The sequence below is a fragment of the Rhopalosiphum padi genome, chromosome 2 (assembly GCF_020882245.1).
Source record: "Rhopalosiphum padi isolate XX-2018 chromosome 2, ASM2088224v1, whole genome shotgun sequence".
NCBI classification, from domain to species: Eukaryota; Metazoa; Arthropoda; class Insecta; order Hemiptera; family Aphididae; genus Rhopalosiphum; species Rhopalosiphum padi.
Window position 1 is genome coordinate 80,702,912 of NC_083598.1, and position 21,062 is coordinate 80,723,973.

At 31.9% G+C, this 21,062-nt stretch overlaps 1 protein-coding gene and 1 long non-coding RNA gene across 3 annotated transcripts; one reads left to right on the plus strand and one right to left on the minus strand.

Moving 5' to 3' along the window:
• Positions 1–2,807: 2,807 nt before the first annotated feature.
• LOC132919286 (uncharacterized) lies at positions 2,808–11,666 on the minus strand. The gene is made up of 3 exons (XR_009660608.1): positions 10,484–11,666; positions 10,262–10,410; positions 2,808–3,033 (listed from the first exon to the last, which is right to left on the minus strand). It is a non-coding gene; the product is annotated as an uncharacterized LOC132919286 (long non-coding RNA).
• LOC132919283 (protein obstructor-E) lies at positions 9,250–20,585 on the plus strand. Of its 2 annotated transcripts, none has more exons than XM_060980719.1 (5): positions 9,250–9,479; positions 13,786–13,998; positions 14,459–14,647; positions 14,778–14,991; positions 20,359–20,585. In XM_060980719.1, the coding sequence occupies exons 1-5, from the start codon at positions 9,431–9,433 to the stop codon at positions 20,417–20,419; spliced, it is 726 nt and encodes a 241-aa protein (XP_060836702.1). In that variant the 5' UTR covers positions 9,250–9,430; the 3' UTR covers positions 20,420–20,585. The 2 variants fall into 2 exon arrangements, with proteins under 2 accessions (XP_060836702.1, XP_060836701.1); XM_060980718.1 differs by lacking the exon at positions 20,359–20,585 and adding an exon at positions 17,797–18,969.
• Positions 20,586–21,062: the final 477 nt, after the last annotated feature.

The following is a 21,062-nucleotide window of genomic DNA, read 5'->3' on the forward strand; positions in this document are numbered from 1 at the left end:
ATTATAGGTGTAATCTCAAAGTTAACAAAACATCGAGTTAAGTAAGCGTATACTTAAGATAATTTTTTTAATCATTGTACCTAAAAATTTTTAACAATTAGAAATGTATCATTTAAAGGTACTCAGTGTTACTGACCGATCAAAAATCTTATCACGATGATGCCTCAATGCGTTATTGCATTAAACTCAACGAAATATTTAACTTTAGATCTTTATCATTATTATACTTATGTTCCTTGTAAAGTAGCTGAATTCTGACTTAGTTATATTAAGGTACACCAATGTAAATCATGTACTTAATCATTTTTAAATAAGATAATTGATAACATTTCTCTAACATCTTTTAGACATTTTTATATTTGAAAATATAATTTTACGTAATTTTATGTCATTGCAAATTATCATTTTTTTAAAAATCAAAAATAATTTTAAAAATTTTTATTCTTATATTTTGAAGTATTTTACTTTTTGAGCGATAGCTTCTTTTTTTATTTCATATTCCAAAACAAAATATTTTTCAGGATATTTCGATTTATAAAAATCGAATTTTTAACGAGTAATTAATTAATATCATATACTTAAGTATTTAAAATTTAGATAAGTAGTCATGCCCGTGTTTAGAGGTTGGTAAGTGTTAGAAATTACACCTCCAAGTTAAACTTTGAAGTGATAATTTTTATGTTTATTCCTTTTGTTTTTTTTTTTGTTTTGCTATATCTACCTTAACAAATTATAATATAATACTATGTAAATATTTTTTTATGTATTGTGTTGTTATTTTATAAGTGGAAATTTAAAAATTATGTATATTTATTGTTGTTATTATGGCAAGTGGTATGCAACTATGAAAGTAAACACATAAATTAATACTACTATTATATTACTAATATACTAATTACTAGCTGTATATCCTAACTTCACCCGAAAAAAAATTAACTAACATAAAATATGACGCTTTATAATGGACAGTATATATTACGGTTTCAGTGTAGCTCAGTTTACGGACAAATCGGCATTGGTAAAGATCGATCGGTGTATAAAAAATAAAAATAAATACGATAATACGCAAATTAAGTTAAGTGTGTTAAGCCGTAGCATGTAAAAACATGTTAATATATGGATATGAATAGTTTGTTCTTACCTTAACTCGCTTTGCAATTAATTAATTTGACCGAAGTTGGCAATTCACCTGTGGTGGATTAAATACACTGTAAAGCACTTGGTTTATTTTTGAATGTGGTTCAAACTACTCTCTTAACTTTACTGATATTTTTGAGAAGAATCTCTGAAACTTTCGTCAATATTGCTATACTGTTACTGAAATCAATCTAGTAGTTTCTAAAATTAGCACGTTTTCTAACATGAAAATACTTTAGTTTTATAATATTATTAGTATAGAAGTATGAATTATATACAGGTACAATTATATTATAATGTTATATTATACAAGTAAGGTTTTATATTTTTATTCATATAAATATAACTATAATAACACATCTGTTATGGCTCTGAAGTGGAGTTTTGTGGATTAACTCTATGCCACTTAGTTCATACAAAAGTTCTGACTAATTATATTGAAATACTCTAAAAAAAAATTCCGTTAATATTATGCTGTCTATCAAAAAAATAATAACAATTATTGTTACATTGCAATTGTATAGCCAAAAAATTGATTTGTTGTAATAAAATCTAATTATGTAAAAAATATTTTGAAAAACTTTATTTTTTAAATAACGCGTTATTCGATACAACATAAAAGAATCGCGCTGTATATGTACTGTAGAGTAGTAAACTGAGTAAGGAACTCCCGGACGAATGATCGTTTTGTATAGTACATATTATATACACGCATATTTATACGTATTAATTGGCAACGAAATATACTTCCTGTAAATATTAAATTGATTATTTATTTAATATACTCGTACTATTTATTTATTATTTTTTTTTTACTTGGCTCGAAACGCTACCGCATTTCTAAATAGTTGTTCGATTCAAAAAAATAAAACCGACAAAACCGGTCTTGCTAAATACCTTCCGACGAAATACTATATTATATCCCGATGACGATAATACATTGTATAGGAATAGGACATATCGGCATATCGCAGACAGGGAATCGTCACGGCGGCGTGCGTTGGAGGATGCGTTTTCGCGCTTTTCGTTTAATAGAAAAACAATTTTTATTTAAATGCACTAGTCAAGAATTAACCTAACATATAATATATCACATTATCACATAATCCGTACCTATCATACATAATAATATAATATATTATACTATTATAGTGTGCACTATAATACTCGTGACAGCGGACAACCGTCAATGCCCTGCTACGACGTGTTGTTGCAATCTCCGGTTGCAGCGGTAGATATGTGCAGTGTATAACAAATTTTTTTTCATTGAGTTATTAGTTATAATACCTTCGACACGATAATACTTAATGTGCTTATCATCAAAAAATAATATAAAGATGTGTGGTTAATTACGATATCATGTTTTTTACCGTTACTTTCGTCGGTCTGTTCGACAACTTCATTGTGCAGCAGTTTATGCGAATAACACTGCGGGTCAGACGGATCGCTTTTTTTCTACGGAAGTTATAATTATTATTGCGAACAGAAAAATATTCTATACGTTTATATCATTACGTGATATCATATATTTAAAATTTACATATTTATATAACATATATATCTATAATGTATAAAGAAGGTTACTCATCAAACTTTTAACAATATGCATTATATATTATAACTGAATTTTTAAGTATATTTAAGTATCATAGTTTTTAAATATACTTAATACTTAGATTGTTGTATACCATTTATAGGATATCTTGTCGTGATACAAACTATTCTTTTTTCCAAATAAGAGCAATCCCTTTTTCATATTATAGATTGTTAAACGGATAGATTTTTTTCGACATTTTGATGTATCTAATCCAACAATTTTGGAGTTACATAACTTTCAAAATTCTATAATAAGGATCCATGATAATAGAATTTGAATATATGACGTCCTCATAGAATCTGTGAAAATTTTAAAATTATAGTAATTAGTTTATATTAAGTACCATTAACAAGATTAAATTAATATTCCAATATCATCACCTATTTTATATTTTTATAAAAATAATTAAGGATTGATTTTTATCCTACAATGCAATGATAAGTACACTGTATAAAAACAATTTAATACTCAAAAACTCGTTGATTAAAATAAGAAAGATTGCTGATTCCTATTTGAAAAAAATTGTTTTGCATTGACACAGTATACTCCTACTCCTTAAATGATATAATAAAATCGAAGTACCATTTAAAAATGTAGTCATTAAGGTAGGTATATTTAAACAATTTCTAAAATCTTAATATGAATAAATGCTTTGTACTAAAGGAAAAAATTAGGGCGAATATGATTGGGGTCCTCTTTGATGTTTCTATTCTTATATTAGTTATATTTATTATACATAACTATTTATAAGTATCGATTGTGTAAAGGTGAAGCTGAGAAACACTGAAAACGCGCTTAAAGTGTATTATAATTAACAACATTATCAAGTGTTACCCTATCTGCCGGAGGGTTTGCCATTATTTGTTTACTCGGTATAAGTTGAATACGTGTTTTTGACATTTCCTATCGACAACTCGTTATGTATCGACTGAAACAAATCCGCATATATCGTTTATTGTACACCTATATATTTATAATATAATACTGCACCTGCAGTCGTCCATCAAGGACGTCTCTGTCAAGTCCTGTATGATATACGAAAACGCTACATTATCTGTGTTGTTATTCCGCGTCTCTTAGATATATAATATGTTATAAACTTTTAAGCGGAAGCGCGAAAATATATAACACGCGGACGTAATTAATAGACGACTTAAACGGGCATATAATGTATGTAAATATAAATAATAATAATCATAGGTAACGATTTGGATTGTCCTTGCGGTAAATAAGTATTATTATATATGATTCACGCGTGGTACGATGTTACACAACAATCGTATATAGGTTTAAAAATTAGAGTATAATACTATTATATATACCTTTCGAACGAAAAATGATCGATCGATCGATATAACTTTATTATTACTTATTAGGCAGTATACATAATATATTTCGGTTGATTATAACTCACGCGTCCGCGGATACGTGTGGCGATATATTTGGCGATATAATAGTGTAAACCGCTCGAATGATTGATCGACATCGCGTGCGATCGTAGAAAGTTTCTATGCGGTAGAAAAAAAATGATTTTTTTGAACCCTCTTCGTATACGCTATCATATTATTATTTAGACTACACTTACTCGTATGGCGATCATATATATTATTATTTGTATGCACGTTGACGATGTACCTATCATGTAGTGAGAAGAAACCATAACGTTAACGTGCTCGGCACACACGTGTCTGTGTGTGTCCAGGTATAGTTAATGACCTTCCACGGCGCGCACGCACTCGTAGAGGCAGCCGGTCCACTCCGCTGCACTGCGGTTGTCGGACAGTAGAATAGTAATGGGATGCATTTCACGCAAGTGCACTCGAAAATCATATTACTTTGCAGTACAATAACACGCTATATAAATAACAAACATTAGAATTATACAAACACCTATGTACGTATAGTGTATACCTAAATTATATTTTAGATAAATATAATATTATGTACACATGCGCTGCAAGCGCGTGTCTGGTATACAGGTTAATTCACCAAGCATGTTCGCTGTTCATCCTTTTTTTTCCTTTTCAATAATCCAATTACACAAAATCTTATTTTTGGAATTTTTAAACAAACTTAAAGACCATATTCTTGAGAAATATCGCATTACTTCAGAAGAGTTATATGAAGATACAATCTTCTTTTTTCAAATTACAACTCCTGTTTATGCAGTAAATTATTTAGTGGAGAATATTCTAAAAATGTTGACGTATCAAAATCAAAATTAAATCGAATAGTTTTTAAGTTATTTAACTGTTTGTTTTAAGGGTAATAGGTCCACGATAATATACGTTTGAAATATATGGGGGCTATATGTAATACCTATGTTAATAATGTGTCACCGGTTTCCACCAGTTATAAATTATAGAATTTTAAAGTATGGGAACCCTTACGTAAAGCTTTAATATGATATATTTTTAGTAACTATATAATGTAATTTCAATTTCAACCAATCAATCGAGCTACGGCATATATTATTATCAAAACTATGTAAATATAATACTGTATTCAATAAATATGTATAAATACAATAACATGTACCTAATATACTTATTTTTTATTTAATTTTTATATACAACTAAATGTAGGTAATTTATTACTTTTAAATAATTAGATTTAAATTAGTGATAACTGTAACAAAATTATTAATTTTATAGGAATAAAATGTTTTTTTGAAATTTTTGAAACAGGTACATCGAAATTTGAATAAATTCGTTACTTTATGAAAAAATAGGGGTGAATATGCTTGGAGAATCACACTGTATATATGTCCTGAAATCTAACTTCTACGCGATATCGCGATCAGAAAAATTCAAATGCGCGCAAAAATTACGGGCAGCTGCGCGCTCTCGATATATATCGATCACTTTCACTGGTCCTGCTTTCACCCGCGCGGTTAAACGCAAACACACACACGGTTATTATTACCTTGCGCCTGGCTACACAACACCTCTGCGGGCGACGAAAATCCGTACGACAATAATAATAATATTATTATTATATACGCACACGCGTAACGCGACATAATAATCATAAAGCCATGGTGGCGTAATTTGGTCATGTTTGTGGGTGGGGGGATGATATTTTTGTACATTTTACCTATAGCCCCGTAACAAAAATTTTGTGTATATCATAAGCGAGGTGCTTATACAATGCAATCAATGTGAATGATGTATAAGTATATGTATAAAATATTTATGCACGAATGGAAACAAATAATTATATAATATTTAAATATTTACATATAATAAATTATTTATATATATTTATACATAATTTTTACAGCTTCGCTAATATGCGTTATTTCCCAGAAACAAAATAATATTTGATCCCTAGGTGGTTTATTTTTGTAATATTATTTGAATATTATATGTAGTTAGCATGGAGGGTGGGGGTGGAATTCATATTTTTGTATTATTTCTATACAACTACGGTAGTGTTATTAAATAAGTACATATACGTTAATGTAGTGTGCTAGCCTTAAAAAAAGTCGTGGGGTGATACATAATAATATGATTCTTACCCTGTACTTGGAAATTGTAATTATTATCTTTAAATCTTCTCTCGTATATACTACCTACATCAAATGATTAACAAATCAATTTTTTTTATTATTTTGATGTAATTTGAAAACAAATAACCGTAAATACTTGAAAATGTATTCTTTATAAGCATTTCAAGTTCAAATTTTTAAGACACTCAAAAATCACAAGTAAAATAATTATTTTTCTAACTCTTTTTGAGCTATTTATAACTCAAATTTTCATTTTTTTTTTTCTATAAATGTCAATAAAATATTTATAGGGACAAATTCTTGAAAATGTAATATAAGATCTCACATAAGTTGTTTTTTATCTATATACATTTTGTAAATACAAAGGAACAATATTTTTTTCATATGTTTTCGAAGTTAGAATTTTAACGATGATATTCATCAAAATCGCAAAAAATTACTTACTATTTTTTAGTTAAAATTTCATAAAATCTTATATTTCTTAATTTCTTTTATTTCTAAGTTTAGAAAATGCAATTAAGATTCTTAGTAAGTGTTTCATACTGAAACCATAAAATCTAATAAATTTATACAGATAATTATTTTTTATATTAAGTTAAAATTCGGACGAAATAATTTTTTTAAACGATAAATAATGATTTTGTTGTAAGTTAAAAAAATTATTAGTGGGAATTTAAAACTTTTACGTATATTATATTATAATATTTTATTATTTTATTATTATTATTATTATTATTATTATTTGCTATACGCAATGACATTTTTGATTTTTTTTTTAAGATATTTTTTTTTAATATTTTACGTTATTTACAGAAAAATGTTATTCAATTTTGAGTTATATAAATTGATAATATAATATAATAAAAATATATATTATTAAAATAATTAAATACTAATAATATAATAAATTTTATTTAAATGGCGAAATCTTATTCAGGCCCCATTAGACTCGGACTTTTGAATTAACTTTAATAACGCCCAAAAAAATACTACATCTATCTACAATTATTATTTAGACATATTTTATTAAATCTTTTAAAAATATAGTTAAATAAATAAAAACTGTTTTTGGTCATTTTTAAGTCCTCTGAATGAGTGAATGACCTATATCAAGCTTTCCTCTTTCAAATAATAGGTACTTACAATTATCATCAAAATTTATTTCACCGTCACGGTGTACGATAATTTTTCTTGTTAGGAAAGTTTTCGTAATAAAAACACATGATCTCAGACACCCTTAAGAAACTCTTAGGACCTTTCTTACAATGTCCGGAATATCTTATGTGTTAATCGATAAAATTCTACCGGTTAGCGTTAGCCTTAACCGACACTTAATCGGACATTGTATGAACGACCCTTAAAATGTTTATACAAGCCATTATTATCACTTTTCTCCTGATTAAAATAAATTATAATAAGATGAATTAATTAGTTCGTGATTCATAAACAGGAAATTCTAGGATTTTATATTATCTCTATGTTATTTTCTAAACCTTTATAACAAGTTAAATACTTGTTAATAAGTATATTAGACAACTGTTTTTTTTTAGTTTTCGTGGGGGTTCAAGGTAAAAATGTCTACATTTTTATCAAAAGTAAAAGAAAATTATGTTTAATTTATTTCACGTACAATAATACTGAAATTTGTTAACTGGTGTAAATAAATAATATTTAATTCTTGATTAATTTATTGTTTTAAATAAATACATGCATATGATATAAAATATATGCACGTTTGCATAATTTATTATATATAGTAATAGTATATATAATAGGGAATTGTGTAGACTTATTCAACGCAATAATACAATTGATACGTTGTGGTGTACACGATACGAGGACAAGACGAAAACTTGACGTCGGTGGAAAAGATGGTAAAAGCCGAGGGAATTGAATAATATTATATATTATTATATTGTTGTCTGAGTGCACGAAACAACGGCGGAAGAAAAGAGAGGAGCTTTGTAAAATTGAAGCAGCTGCGTAGAAATCCTCCGGAGGACATCGCGTATACATGTATATATATTATGTAGAAACTTGTGCTATTTTTCGAACAGTTTTTCAGACACAGTACAATACAATATTATATTGGACACTACACTATACGCGTGGGAAAACCAAGGACCCATTCGCCGCCCCACGATGGGATGTACATCATATAATATATGATATCCGTCGTTCAGCCTTGTGCATAATGCGAATGTAATACCTAATATAATAACCCATTCGACGTACTTTCGGACAACGACGAAGAATTTGTGTAATGTACAATTTTATAATAAAAAGAAAATATCATATAAATATAATGTATTATTATTATAGACGTATACATATGACCGTTTTCAGGTCAACCGCGCAGTATATGTACTTAAAATAAAAATTCTTCCGGCGCGCGCGCGATTCCCGAGGACGACGACGACGACGACGAAGGATCCCAGTCGCAAGCGACGAAAATTTTGAAATGTATAAAAAAAAAGAGTAAGTAGTACAATTGACCGTCAAGGACGAGACGTCGACGACTAATATAATACATATGTATATACGCGAACAGCGTAAACGCCCTGCTTGACACCCCATATACGACTTTACAGCAGCGACGACATTACACATATAATAATGAAATGCATTAAATCGTATCGTGTGTGCGCTTTACTATATTTGTTATTGTTTCTTTTTCTTTTTTCTCGCCATAACAATCCGTAAAAACGTGTATAGGCGGTACAATGCACCGATGTAAAGCTCTGCAGCGGCGGTCCCGCTGGGCGTAGTCCAGATTTAAAAAAAATCACGTATAACAATACGTGCGTGCGTGTATTTGTGTGTGTGTGTATGTGTGTGTTTGTGTGAATGCATATATGAGCGAGTGTGTACGTGCGCTTGCGCGTACGAGCGTACGTTGTTTCTTATTATTATTTTTTTTTTCTTTTTGGATTTCGAATCTCACACGACTGGAATACTCAAGTGGGGCTGAGGTCGCGCCAGGTAGGACGTGCATATAAAACAAGAGGCGAGCACTGGCCGCTCACCAGTGCCGATCATCGCGTTACCGCTCGCGAAAGTGAATTCGATATTTCATAATATTACTCCACTATTATTATTATATTTTTTTTCGAGTGATTTAAACATCGCCGTATCTTATACGTCACTACTACAATTAAATTTTATTAGACGCGGTCCTCGTCAAGATGAAGATCTATCTGCTCACTTCCGTCTTGCTCATCGCCGCATATCAAGGTAACAACTGCGCGCCGGTAGACAATATACCTATTAAAATAAATGCAGCGAATAATCGTATAATATGCTGCAGTTTCTTTATGTATTTTACAATAATATACTGATCAGCGTTTTATTTGGTCTCGGAAATCGATAACACTATAGACGCGAATTTTAACAAAAAATCTTTAAGCTTCGAGAATTCTGACACACCTACTCGATCATTTTATGTAGAGTATTTTCATCGACCAGTAACTAGAAATCTCAAAAAAACCAACACAACGCATCCTATAGTCCACTCCTACATAGATGCGTATCATAATAATATTGTATAAGCTACGATTGGTACGGTTGGTTTGTGTGTTTTTCGACATATTTTCGTCGGTTTATGTAACAGTAACACAATTCGTTGTGTTTGTGTTTCCGAAAATCCGTTAGCATACAACACGACACACGTCGTATACGAGACGTATGCGATGTGTTACATCATGCAACCCGGACACGAAGAGATCGGTGAAGTAATAAAATATAAGCGATTATGTGTATAATACAATATAATGTGTTCGTATATTAAATTATACTCGTGGGTAATGGTGTGACTTATATATGTCGCGCATACCGCAAATTATGGTGTATTATAATAATATTATACAGACAGGTAACATTGCAGTACGCCCGACATATTAATAATATAATATATTATACAAAGTGCCATACCTATATAGTATCATTAAAGTGTGTATGGCGCATATAGGAACGGCAAAGAGTGAAAGAAAAATAAAAAAATTTCAATCTGACTATACCTATATTATGTTTGTAGTCTGTCAGCGGTGTGGGAAAAGTGAAATTTTGACAAGTTTCTTCCTCCTGTATGCATCGTAGTTTACATAGAAAATTCTGTTACCCATGCGAAACATATTTCCACATACACATATGCACACAAACAATTCGTCTGTATATTATACAAAATACGAAAAATTGATTAAGTAAATACATAGAAATTAGAGAGATAAGTACGTGCATACCGTAGATTTCTATTTCTTTCATAATATGGCCAAATGTTCCTAATGCTGGACTATATGAATACATCCATGTTTTCAAAATTCCGCATCCTGATACCAAATTTTTTACTCACAATCCTTCTTTTAACTGAGAGCTGTTGACAGTAATAGTTAATTTTATATATGTCATAAACTTGATAAGAAAACCAAATTCGACAAAGAAAAAATAATTATAAATGCAAATTACCGACATAAAAAATGACGTGCAGAGAAATGCTCGCTTTTCATTGCTCATAGTGACACCTTAAAATTTATCTGCAGGTACTGTACATATTTTTTTCCATCTGAAGCGGTAATTTTTAAAAATAATTTGTCACTACTTTGTCCTGTTTATTTATCTTTATATGATGATCACACACTTACGATCTTACGTTCATCTGTATAGATGAGCATCACATCAACAGATCGTCAGACGCCCTTCGCTTACTATATGCGCGCAAAGTATAATATTATAATATAATTAAAGATGGGCGCATCAAAATGAATAAGCAGATAAATATTTCACGGGGTGCGGTCTTACGAAAGTGAGCAAGTACCTATTTGTTATAAATTATAATAGGCGTTTGCGTGTGTGACAGGAAAGGTGGAAAAATGACGACGGATATTACAATAATTAAAAATATCCACATATTATTAAGTGTGCCCGTTTAAACTGTATTACGATATTTGTGTGTAATGCTCGTAAAGTAACCTTAAGGCGATAGGGTCGTGGGGTAACAGTGAGAGGAAGAGATTTAAGATTTATAAACGCGCGTTTCTTACTCGATTTTCATGAACCGGAAGACTAGGTGTGTTTGTGTATGTGTATTACATAATGGCCGAGACGTTTTTAAACCTAAAGACTCAGGAGACGTAACGCCACTGCCTAGCCCTTTTTCTCTCTCTCTCTTTCTTTCTTTCACTCCTCTCTCTCTCTTTCTATGTACATATATCTTTCTCTCTATCTATCTGCTTCCACTGGCTGTAAAGGGGAGGCCACTCACCTCTAGTGACGACGGCCACTCCAAAATGTGACAGCGTCTAATGAATAATGGATTGCCGATAATAATAATATTAAAACGAGTCGACACGATCGGTGAGCTCACGGAAAACGCGCATATATTATCAATTACGCAATTATCATACCGCTCGCACACCGTATACATATTATTGTATATTATAAATTAGATACCTATATATAAATAATACTAATAAGTATATAATAACGCGTATACCGAGCTAAAGACTTTTGTCAACTTTTAGGCACGCCCAAGGACGTCGATAACCTATATATTATATATGTGTGTTGTGTCTGTGTGTGTGTGTGTGTGTGTGTGTGTATTGTGTTATGCAGACAAATAAATATATATTATACGACATAACATAGTGGCCGTGTGATATAATAATAATAATAATAATATAATTCCGTTTTCTCTGCTAAAGAATGTCGTATGTAACGAGATTATGCAGCGCGCGCGTGCGTTTGATATTATTATTATATATTCGCACCCATTGCCTAGGACCATAAAAACGAGTTCGCTTTCTATTGACGACGACGCTGCCGTATTTACTTGGGCTTGGTCTGGCCACAGTCCGGTTTTCGTCTTCCTGCAACCGTCCGTCCGCGGTCGTATCCTATGATATAACAATATATTAATTTTATAAAATATTACATTATTATTTATTATGTATAATATTGTCTGGTGGTCACAATTTGGACAAATTGAAATTTGTGTGAATGCACTCGACACATTCGTCGTAAATTTATAAATATACTATGATTTAATAATAATCAACAAAGCACAATACTTTTGTAGCCTATATATAATAAATAAGTGTGTGTGTGGGGGGAAGGGCAAGGGTCTTGTACTTACGTATAGTTTATACGTTTACGCAACAATCGATACAGTCGGAGATCCATAAACGCACATGATTGCGACACAAGCGAGCGAGACACATTACACATTACATTGAATATATTATAATATAATATTATATATATATATATAGAGAGAGAGAGAAAGAGAGAGAGAGAGAGTGATAGTTAAATCAGTGTAATATGCGCATTATAGTCGTCGTACATCCGTCCTTTTTATTATAAATAAATTGTCCTTCTTCGTTTTCGTGCGTAACACGGGTGACCTATAACGAGACTATATAATAACGAGACGCGGTGTGGAAATAAAAATAAATTCACTTATATAGCGAAAACCGGCTGCAATCTTCATTTGATGCACCGGCGGGACGTCGCGTGTGTGACCCACAAGAGTGACCACTGTCGCCGCCGCCGGTCGTACCTATATAGTCAAAACTGGATACAACTACGTATATTATTATTATATTATATTATATTATTATATAGCGCGCACGTATTAATACATTATTATTACCTATATATACGACGTGTGTCATAATTATTATCATCGTCATTTTTGACCCAGAAACCCGGGGCGAGTTCCATTCCCGGTGTTTCGTAATCGCCTATGGTTACAGAATAGGTATATACCGCTACACGGACACCATATAGAAAAAAATCTATACATAATATATTTATTGTACTTATACGTAGGTATACATCCGTTGCAATATAATATACGGACACGTTACGCGTACAAACTCGTGGGCGGGCGGGCCGGGGAGGGTAGAGGGACAATTGTTTTCGTATACCATTGTACGCACACGCCGACGGACGCGTAAAGTAATATAATATATAACAACAAAACATATAAATAATATGATGAAGAGAAGCGAGATGTAAAAAAAAGCTGCAGAATCATACTTGCGATCATACCCGACTAAAGGTCATCGCGCGATAGAATCCCATGGCTCCGGAGGCGAATACAATTGTATACGCATTCTGTATAGGTGTTGTGCTCCGCGATACGCTGCAGTGGTCCAGCCACAACGTATGCGATATTATTATTATTATCGTAATTATTAAATACAATACGCGTATTCTAATAACTCGAGTGAGGAGGCTCATGCATGTGTGTTTGTGAGCACAAAAATATTATAATTATATAACGTCATCGCCGTCGTCGTCGACTACCACGTTTTGAATACCTCCGCCGTCTTAGTGACGCGTTGCATAAGACGACCGGACACAATGGGGCACGCCCCAAGGTCCTGGGAAACAACTATATAATAATAATAATAATAGTAATCGTATACCTAACGAGCGCCGCGGTATGTTTATTAACATTATAATTGTCGTCATCGACCATCGTCGTCGTATGTGTGTATGTAGTATGTGTATAAATAATAATTTGCTTTTCGTATATTCACAGTTCACGGCCAGAGAGAAGAGTTCAAGTGCCCGGACGACTACGGGTTCTACCCACACAGCTCATCGTGCGACAAGTACTGGAAGTGCGATAACAACGTGGCCGAGCTTAAGACTTGCGGTAATGGTTTGGCGTTCGACGACACCGACCCCAAGTACTTGAAAGAGAACTGTGATTACCTACACAACGTTGACTGCGGTGCTAGATCACAATTGGGTAAGATTCGGTCAACAGTATTATAATAATTGTTATCGTCGACTTCCATAAAATTTCCTACGACTATCCGTCAAGTGTAAACCTTTGATGCATATCTTTTTTACTGTTTTCTAAGCATAGCCATACTATCCTGAAGAGTAATTGCACTTTGCCGTCTGTATCTATGCATTTTGAACTATTTTGATTAACTACATATTTTTCGATTGTCAAACTTCTTTTATCTATTGTGTCCACTATAATTCACATTTTCCTTGGGGTTTCCACTCTACTTTTATAATCCTTACTATTTTACTTTCCTCGTTAGGTAACCTAACACGTATATTTTTTTTTTTTGCTTTTTAAATGAAACAGGTGCTAGCTTTACCCTATCATACAATTAAACATATATAGTATCTATAATAATAACTGTATTATATTATGTTGTGTCGTGACAATAACTCGAATAATTTATCCAATATAGAACCTGCCATCAGCACACCTCACTGCCCTAGATTATACGGAATCTTCCCGGATGATGTCAAATGCGATACCTTCTGGAACTGTTGGGGAGGTGAGGCTAGTAGATACCAATGTTCTCCCGGTCTTGCTTACGATCGCGAATCCAGAGTGTGCATGTGGGCTGACCAAGTACCTGAATGCAAAGTTGAAGGTTAGTATATTTCATACAATAATATGATATAGTATTTTGGTCAAGCATACTTTCGAATTATAAATATACAATAACGCGAACATAAGTTTGAATTACGGCGTATTTATTATTATTTTGTGGTCTACCGCAGAAGTAGCAAACGGTTTCAACTGCCCGGCCGCTGGCGAAGTATTGGCTTCCGTGGGATCTTTCAGCAGACACGCTCACCCAGACGACTGCAGGAAATACTACATCTGCTTGGAAGGCACACCAAGAGAATACGGTTGCCCCATCGGCACAGTTTTCAAGATCGGCGATGCCGACGGCAGTGGAAACTGTGAGAACCCCGAGGACGTTCCCGGATGGTATGCAAACATGACATATTTATTACAGTTTTTATTTTTTAAGTATTTCGACACGTTTACTCACTACTCACCCTCAACAATATATAATAGATCTGACATAATATGAATAATAATATATAAATGTTATACTGATTACGCTTATGAAGTATAAATCGCAGGTACTATAGGTACTCGTATACGAACTACGATTTATATTCACACATTCAAACAATGTCTTCTCTGTAGTAGGATTACTGGTTCCTGCAAATGATAATTTTACAATCGTTTCGTGTAATATATATATTATATATTATATATATATATATATATATTCTGCTAAACGTGTAGGTACTTAACATCCATAACAAACTGTTTGCGAGTAAAACAATACTATCTATTTATACTTACGGGGTGTATGAAATCGCAACTTAAACCGCACGCACATACTTAAATATCGTTGTATTATAAGACATCATATGATGAACGAATATGATTTTCATTTAATTTAATCATCTAATCATCACCTAAAAACCATGGACGTAAAGTTTCGATATAAATCGTATCTTTTCCCGAAAGAGTTTGTGAGTATGCGTGAAAAAATTACTTATAAATACCGTATTATATACGATTAACATCTCAGCATGCATGATGTGGCTGCATGCGGTCTTCAAACCGTCATCGTCGCGAGGGTTTAAGCGTGGTGAAAACCAAAACACGCAAGTGCATGGGTCGCGCGACGGACGAGAATACTTCTCAGATGTTTTCTTGTTTCTTCTACTTCTATATAATATATATATACTGATAAACGCAGTTTTTTCTCTTTTGAATCGTTTAAGTCTCCGACACAGGCGCGCTCAAATATTCGCTGTATATATTACATATGCACGGTATACACAAATTACATTATATAAATATATAATATACATAATATTATGCGCATTACATCGGTGCGAAAAAACCACAGATACAGAACCCTACAAAGGTGCCACCAAGTGTTTATTATATATTGTATAGGTATTCTCATTGTTTTACGGATATTGTTTCTTTGTTTTTTTTTACTTTTACGAAAGCGCTTTTATGAAAACAAACATTAAACGTAAATTCGCAATTATAATATAAAATACCGACGTGTGTGGTGTGCAGATATGAAATTATAAACCACTGTAAGCAGAGAGAGGCATATTATAATCATTATTGCAATAGTCGAGTGTGAAAACGTTTTTAACATATTAGTGATGCGGTATATTATTTACAAATTGATATACATAGATAGTTTCACGAGCCGATTGTAGCGTTCCAGGCGCAGCGAGAACGAAATATCACCGTAATCTCCGCGCCACAATATGTATTAGATATACGTACATATATATAATTACGTCGTTTCGATAATGATATACCTATATAATATAATAAACACGCACACAACACACACAACGTAACTATATAATGACTGAGTGCGAGCGTGCATAACGATATAGATATAGGTTTTAATTGTACAAACCTTTATAAATGTGTGTGTGTGTTATACGTATGCGAGTTAACTACGTGGTATGCGCCTACGATATGTTTATGTGCACAGACATGTCTATACAAATACAATTAGATTATATCGTCCGAAATCGTAAAAAAAAATGTAAATGTGTATCATGATTCATGGCGTTTGAACCACAAAAAGTGAAAGCGATACTATGTATTATACAGACTACTGACTTTATATATTTACTGCAGCAGTACATAAATATTTGTTGTCCTACGTACCGACTACCTACAGATTTTAACCCGCGGCGGTAGAAGAAAAAGTTCCCGGTCTAGTACATATATATATATACTGTATATTACTATATATACCTAGGTTGTACATATATAATTTCGTAATATCTATATAATAATAATAATTCAACAATCTTACGACCGCGTGATATTTAAATTTAAAATACTATGTGATAATCGATCGCGATGCCAATGAAAAGGAAAACGCCACCCAAGGAGTGGGAAAACCGTCCGTACTAGGTTTGTACGTTCATGTATATCGTATTACCGCTAAGGTAAAAATTTAAATACCTGTAACACGAATTCCTCAGAACGACGTGTTTAATATTATTCTATACGCTCCGCGCGTCTCCGCCATCGTTCCGGTGCAGGTATTCCGCCCCGGGTTAGGTTTTTTTATGTGGTTATGATGCTTTCACGAAATTCGATTCATATTTGGCCCGAGTTCAACTGCAGTTGTGTGCTCAACACCTATCCCGCTGCAATTATTGTTTGATATGAAATTCAATAACATATTAACATAATACACGTGCAATTACATAATATAAAGAAGGTTCCGAGGCGATATCGCATAATATATCGTGGTGCTCAATCAAAACCTGTTAAATCAATAATTGTTGCAATTGATATTAATTTTTTTTCAACGCACACAACCGACAACCTGACAATCGACCCGCTACACCTTCGAATCGTATGCGCACTCAATGACATCGTGTATCTGTGCATATAAAATACATCGTAATTTTAATGTTTTTTTAATACTAAGTTAGATTTTTTTATCTCCGACGCATCCTTCGGGTTTTTTTTTAGACTATCCACTCTATATAGACACATGAAATGCATTATACATAATAATATTACCTACACACGTAAATACTTATATGTATATGTTAAAATATATACATGCGTTGACATTTGTATAGGTAGTGATACTACATTTAGTGATATACATTAGCATAATATTAATAAAATAAATATATAATAACGACTCGGCGACGACCGTGGACGGAGTAAAAAAAAAAAAATCAAAACAAACCTACCTATGTGTGTACGCAGTGAGGACTACTATGGTGACTTGGACCTGAAGGCGATCAGGAAGAGCGAACTATTGTCCGGATTAGACAACAAGTCGAAACAATCATCGTCGGCCGAGTCCAAGCCAGCACCAGCGGCACCCAAGGCACAGCCACAGAGACAACAGCAGTCCAACAGGCCACAACCCCAACAACAGCAGTCCAGCAGGCCACAACCCCAACAACTCCCCGTCTCCCCGCAGTCATCCAAAGACTACGAAGACGCTTAAAAGAGAAGACGACGGCGGCAGCGGCGTAACTCGCCCGCGGTGACGGACCACATACACAAACATGCAAACACACTGACTTATTGAGTTTTTTTTATAAAACTTACGGTTTTTGAATTGCGTGAGCACCGAATTTTCTCTTCCTCCCACCCCCCTAAACTGCATACTACCTGCCCGACGTATATAGAAATAACGATTTATATGTAGAGGATTTATATACAGGTGCTCACACAATTTAATACGTTTTTTTTTTTAATTATTATTATATCTAATATTATTTTGTGTCCTTTTTTTATACGCTTTTTTTTTTTAATCGACCGTAATTCGATCGAATGTTCCGTCCGTTTCCCAGTTCCCTGACCCCCTGTGTAATTTATCCCTGTTCCCATGATTAATTGTAAACAGTTACGGTAAACACATTAATGCGACAGCGGCAGCAGCTGCAGCCGCAAATTGCTACTTTTACTGCTGCCCCAAGGTATTCCTATCACCAATACACACACATTTTTGTTAATATAATTATTTTCGTATTTAAGTGCAAAAATCAAAAAAAAATAATATATTTAACTACCCGAATGCTTATTCACAACACAATCAATACAATATGTACATTTATTACTTCGTAAATGTAGGTATTATAACCCCAACCGTTATATTTTATTGGGTAGGTAAATTCACTTTGTCCCGTTTGCAATACATTGCATTGTTTTTAAATATATTTGTGTATAAAATAATTCAATTTATATTATATTACTATATAAAAATATTTTGTACAAATTACGCTCTTTATTTTTACAATGTGTACTTGTCTTTGTAATAATTATGTTTTTTATTATTGTAAGTTTATTAATAACTCGTCATTTTATTATGATTAGATTAAAAACATAGTTATTATACTAAATATATTAATATATATATTTGAATACAAATATGTCTATATTGTTAATCACTCACCGCTGCCTTCGTCAAAATAATTATTCTATCGTAATAAATAATAATTAAACTCGTCCTGAGTGGCTGTTTCCTACGCCTGTCGCCAATAAAAGGTTACGTTTCGAATGTTTGGTAATAAATAAATATTCATAAACAACAAGCGCAACACTAAAACATACTTAAGATGTACATAATATAACAGTATATAAATATATATTATTATATATGTATCTTGCATGCAGCTAACACGAGCGCTTCTTTTATATTTATACAATACAAGTTACAAGTATTCGGCTATTTGTAACTTTTGATTCTCATCTTACGACTGATTTTTAAAAACTTAAGACTTTTCAGTTCTAAAGAAAAGGTTTAAAGCATTCATTGTTTAGTTTTTAAGGTAATATAAATTTTAATTGGATACCTGGGTGTGTAGTACTTATAATACTATCTTGTTCAAACATCCACGTTTCAATACTCATACAGTAGGTGCACATCTATTTGTCTGAAATTAACAATCTGTACTATTTTTTTTTGCGATTGTGCAAGTTAATTTATCTCTAAGTATACAACAATTATTATCCGAATCTGGCTGTTTTCTAAAAGTCGCATTAAAAATATGTTGAATATATTGCAAAACAATGTTACAAGACATAGGCACTTATAATAATAATAATAATAATAATATAGACGTAGTCATTTAGATTAAACAGGGAAATCCATTAGCGTTGTTTATGGCGACGATAATTGGACACGAGTAAAAGAACATTTTAAGCGACAGTATTTAATGATAATCTAGATCCGGTCGAAAGCCAGCGGATTGCACCTATACAAAATTGGATTTAAACACGCACCCAAAAAAAAATGTGATACAATCGCAGCTGTTTCGTGGTGTCGATTAAAACAGAATAATGCATTATTATTATATTGTATATATACCCTTATAATATTACCCGAAACGACCGGTTTCTAACAGGGTTATCTACCATGGTTTCTTGTTTTAAAAATTATCATACGTTGGAACGATAATAAACGAACGGACACGGATACGAACAATCATTGCGAAAATGTTGCTTACTATGCTCGAATGATATTTTTATAAACATTTAATAATCAATAAAGAGCGATGCATGGAAAAAGCTTCTTTAGTTTTTTGATCACAAAGTAAACATCCATAAACAAAATCTTTAAAGTATATACATACTGCAGTTAACAAACCTAACAATAGAATAAAAAGAATAAGTATGCAATATTAACACATTAATAATTTATTTAGGTACTATTTTAATAAAATATTTTTCGACGTAATTAAAGGATCACAAATTTTTTAAAAATCAAAATAAATATTATGATTATTTAACATTTCAATATTTATTTTACGTTTATAGCGAAGATTACTACGGAGATGTTGACCTAAAAGCACTTCGAAAAATTGGATACAGACGTTGATTAAGAGATGCAAAATTCATCAAACTGAACCAAAGATATTACATACAACTGGAGCCAAATAAAAATGGGCATTGATTAAGATACCAAACATGTTGTTATTGATGTCAAAATACAAATTATACATACATACGTGCACTTGCCAAAAAATAAATGCTTTTTTTATATATATAGTATTATATTGTTTTGATCAAATAACATAATTTCTTAACTTTATACAAAATATCATTCTGAAACAATAATATTTATATATCATGACTAGAATGTAATATATATAAATATATATAGGTTATATATTGCTTATATAATATAATATTTAAGTTTGTATAGAAATAATGTAAGCTAAAATATTTAACTATAAAACTTGGTACACAATGAAGCAAAAGAAAATGTTTAAAAAATCACAGTAAGATACATTATATGTGGGTAATATAACCTGAGACATTTCGGCTGTGACACCGTGACTAGTCACAAAAAAAAAAAAAAAACAAACAAATTGAGCAAACAATTTAAAACAGAACACAAAAAATATTAATACACAAATGTAAGTAGCAAAATATAAAATAATAATAATAAATAAATAAATGGCTGTCAACATTTTTGATTTTACTACACTAAACAAACTTTGCTCAAATCAAAGTATTTT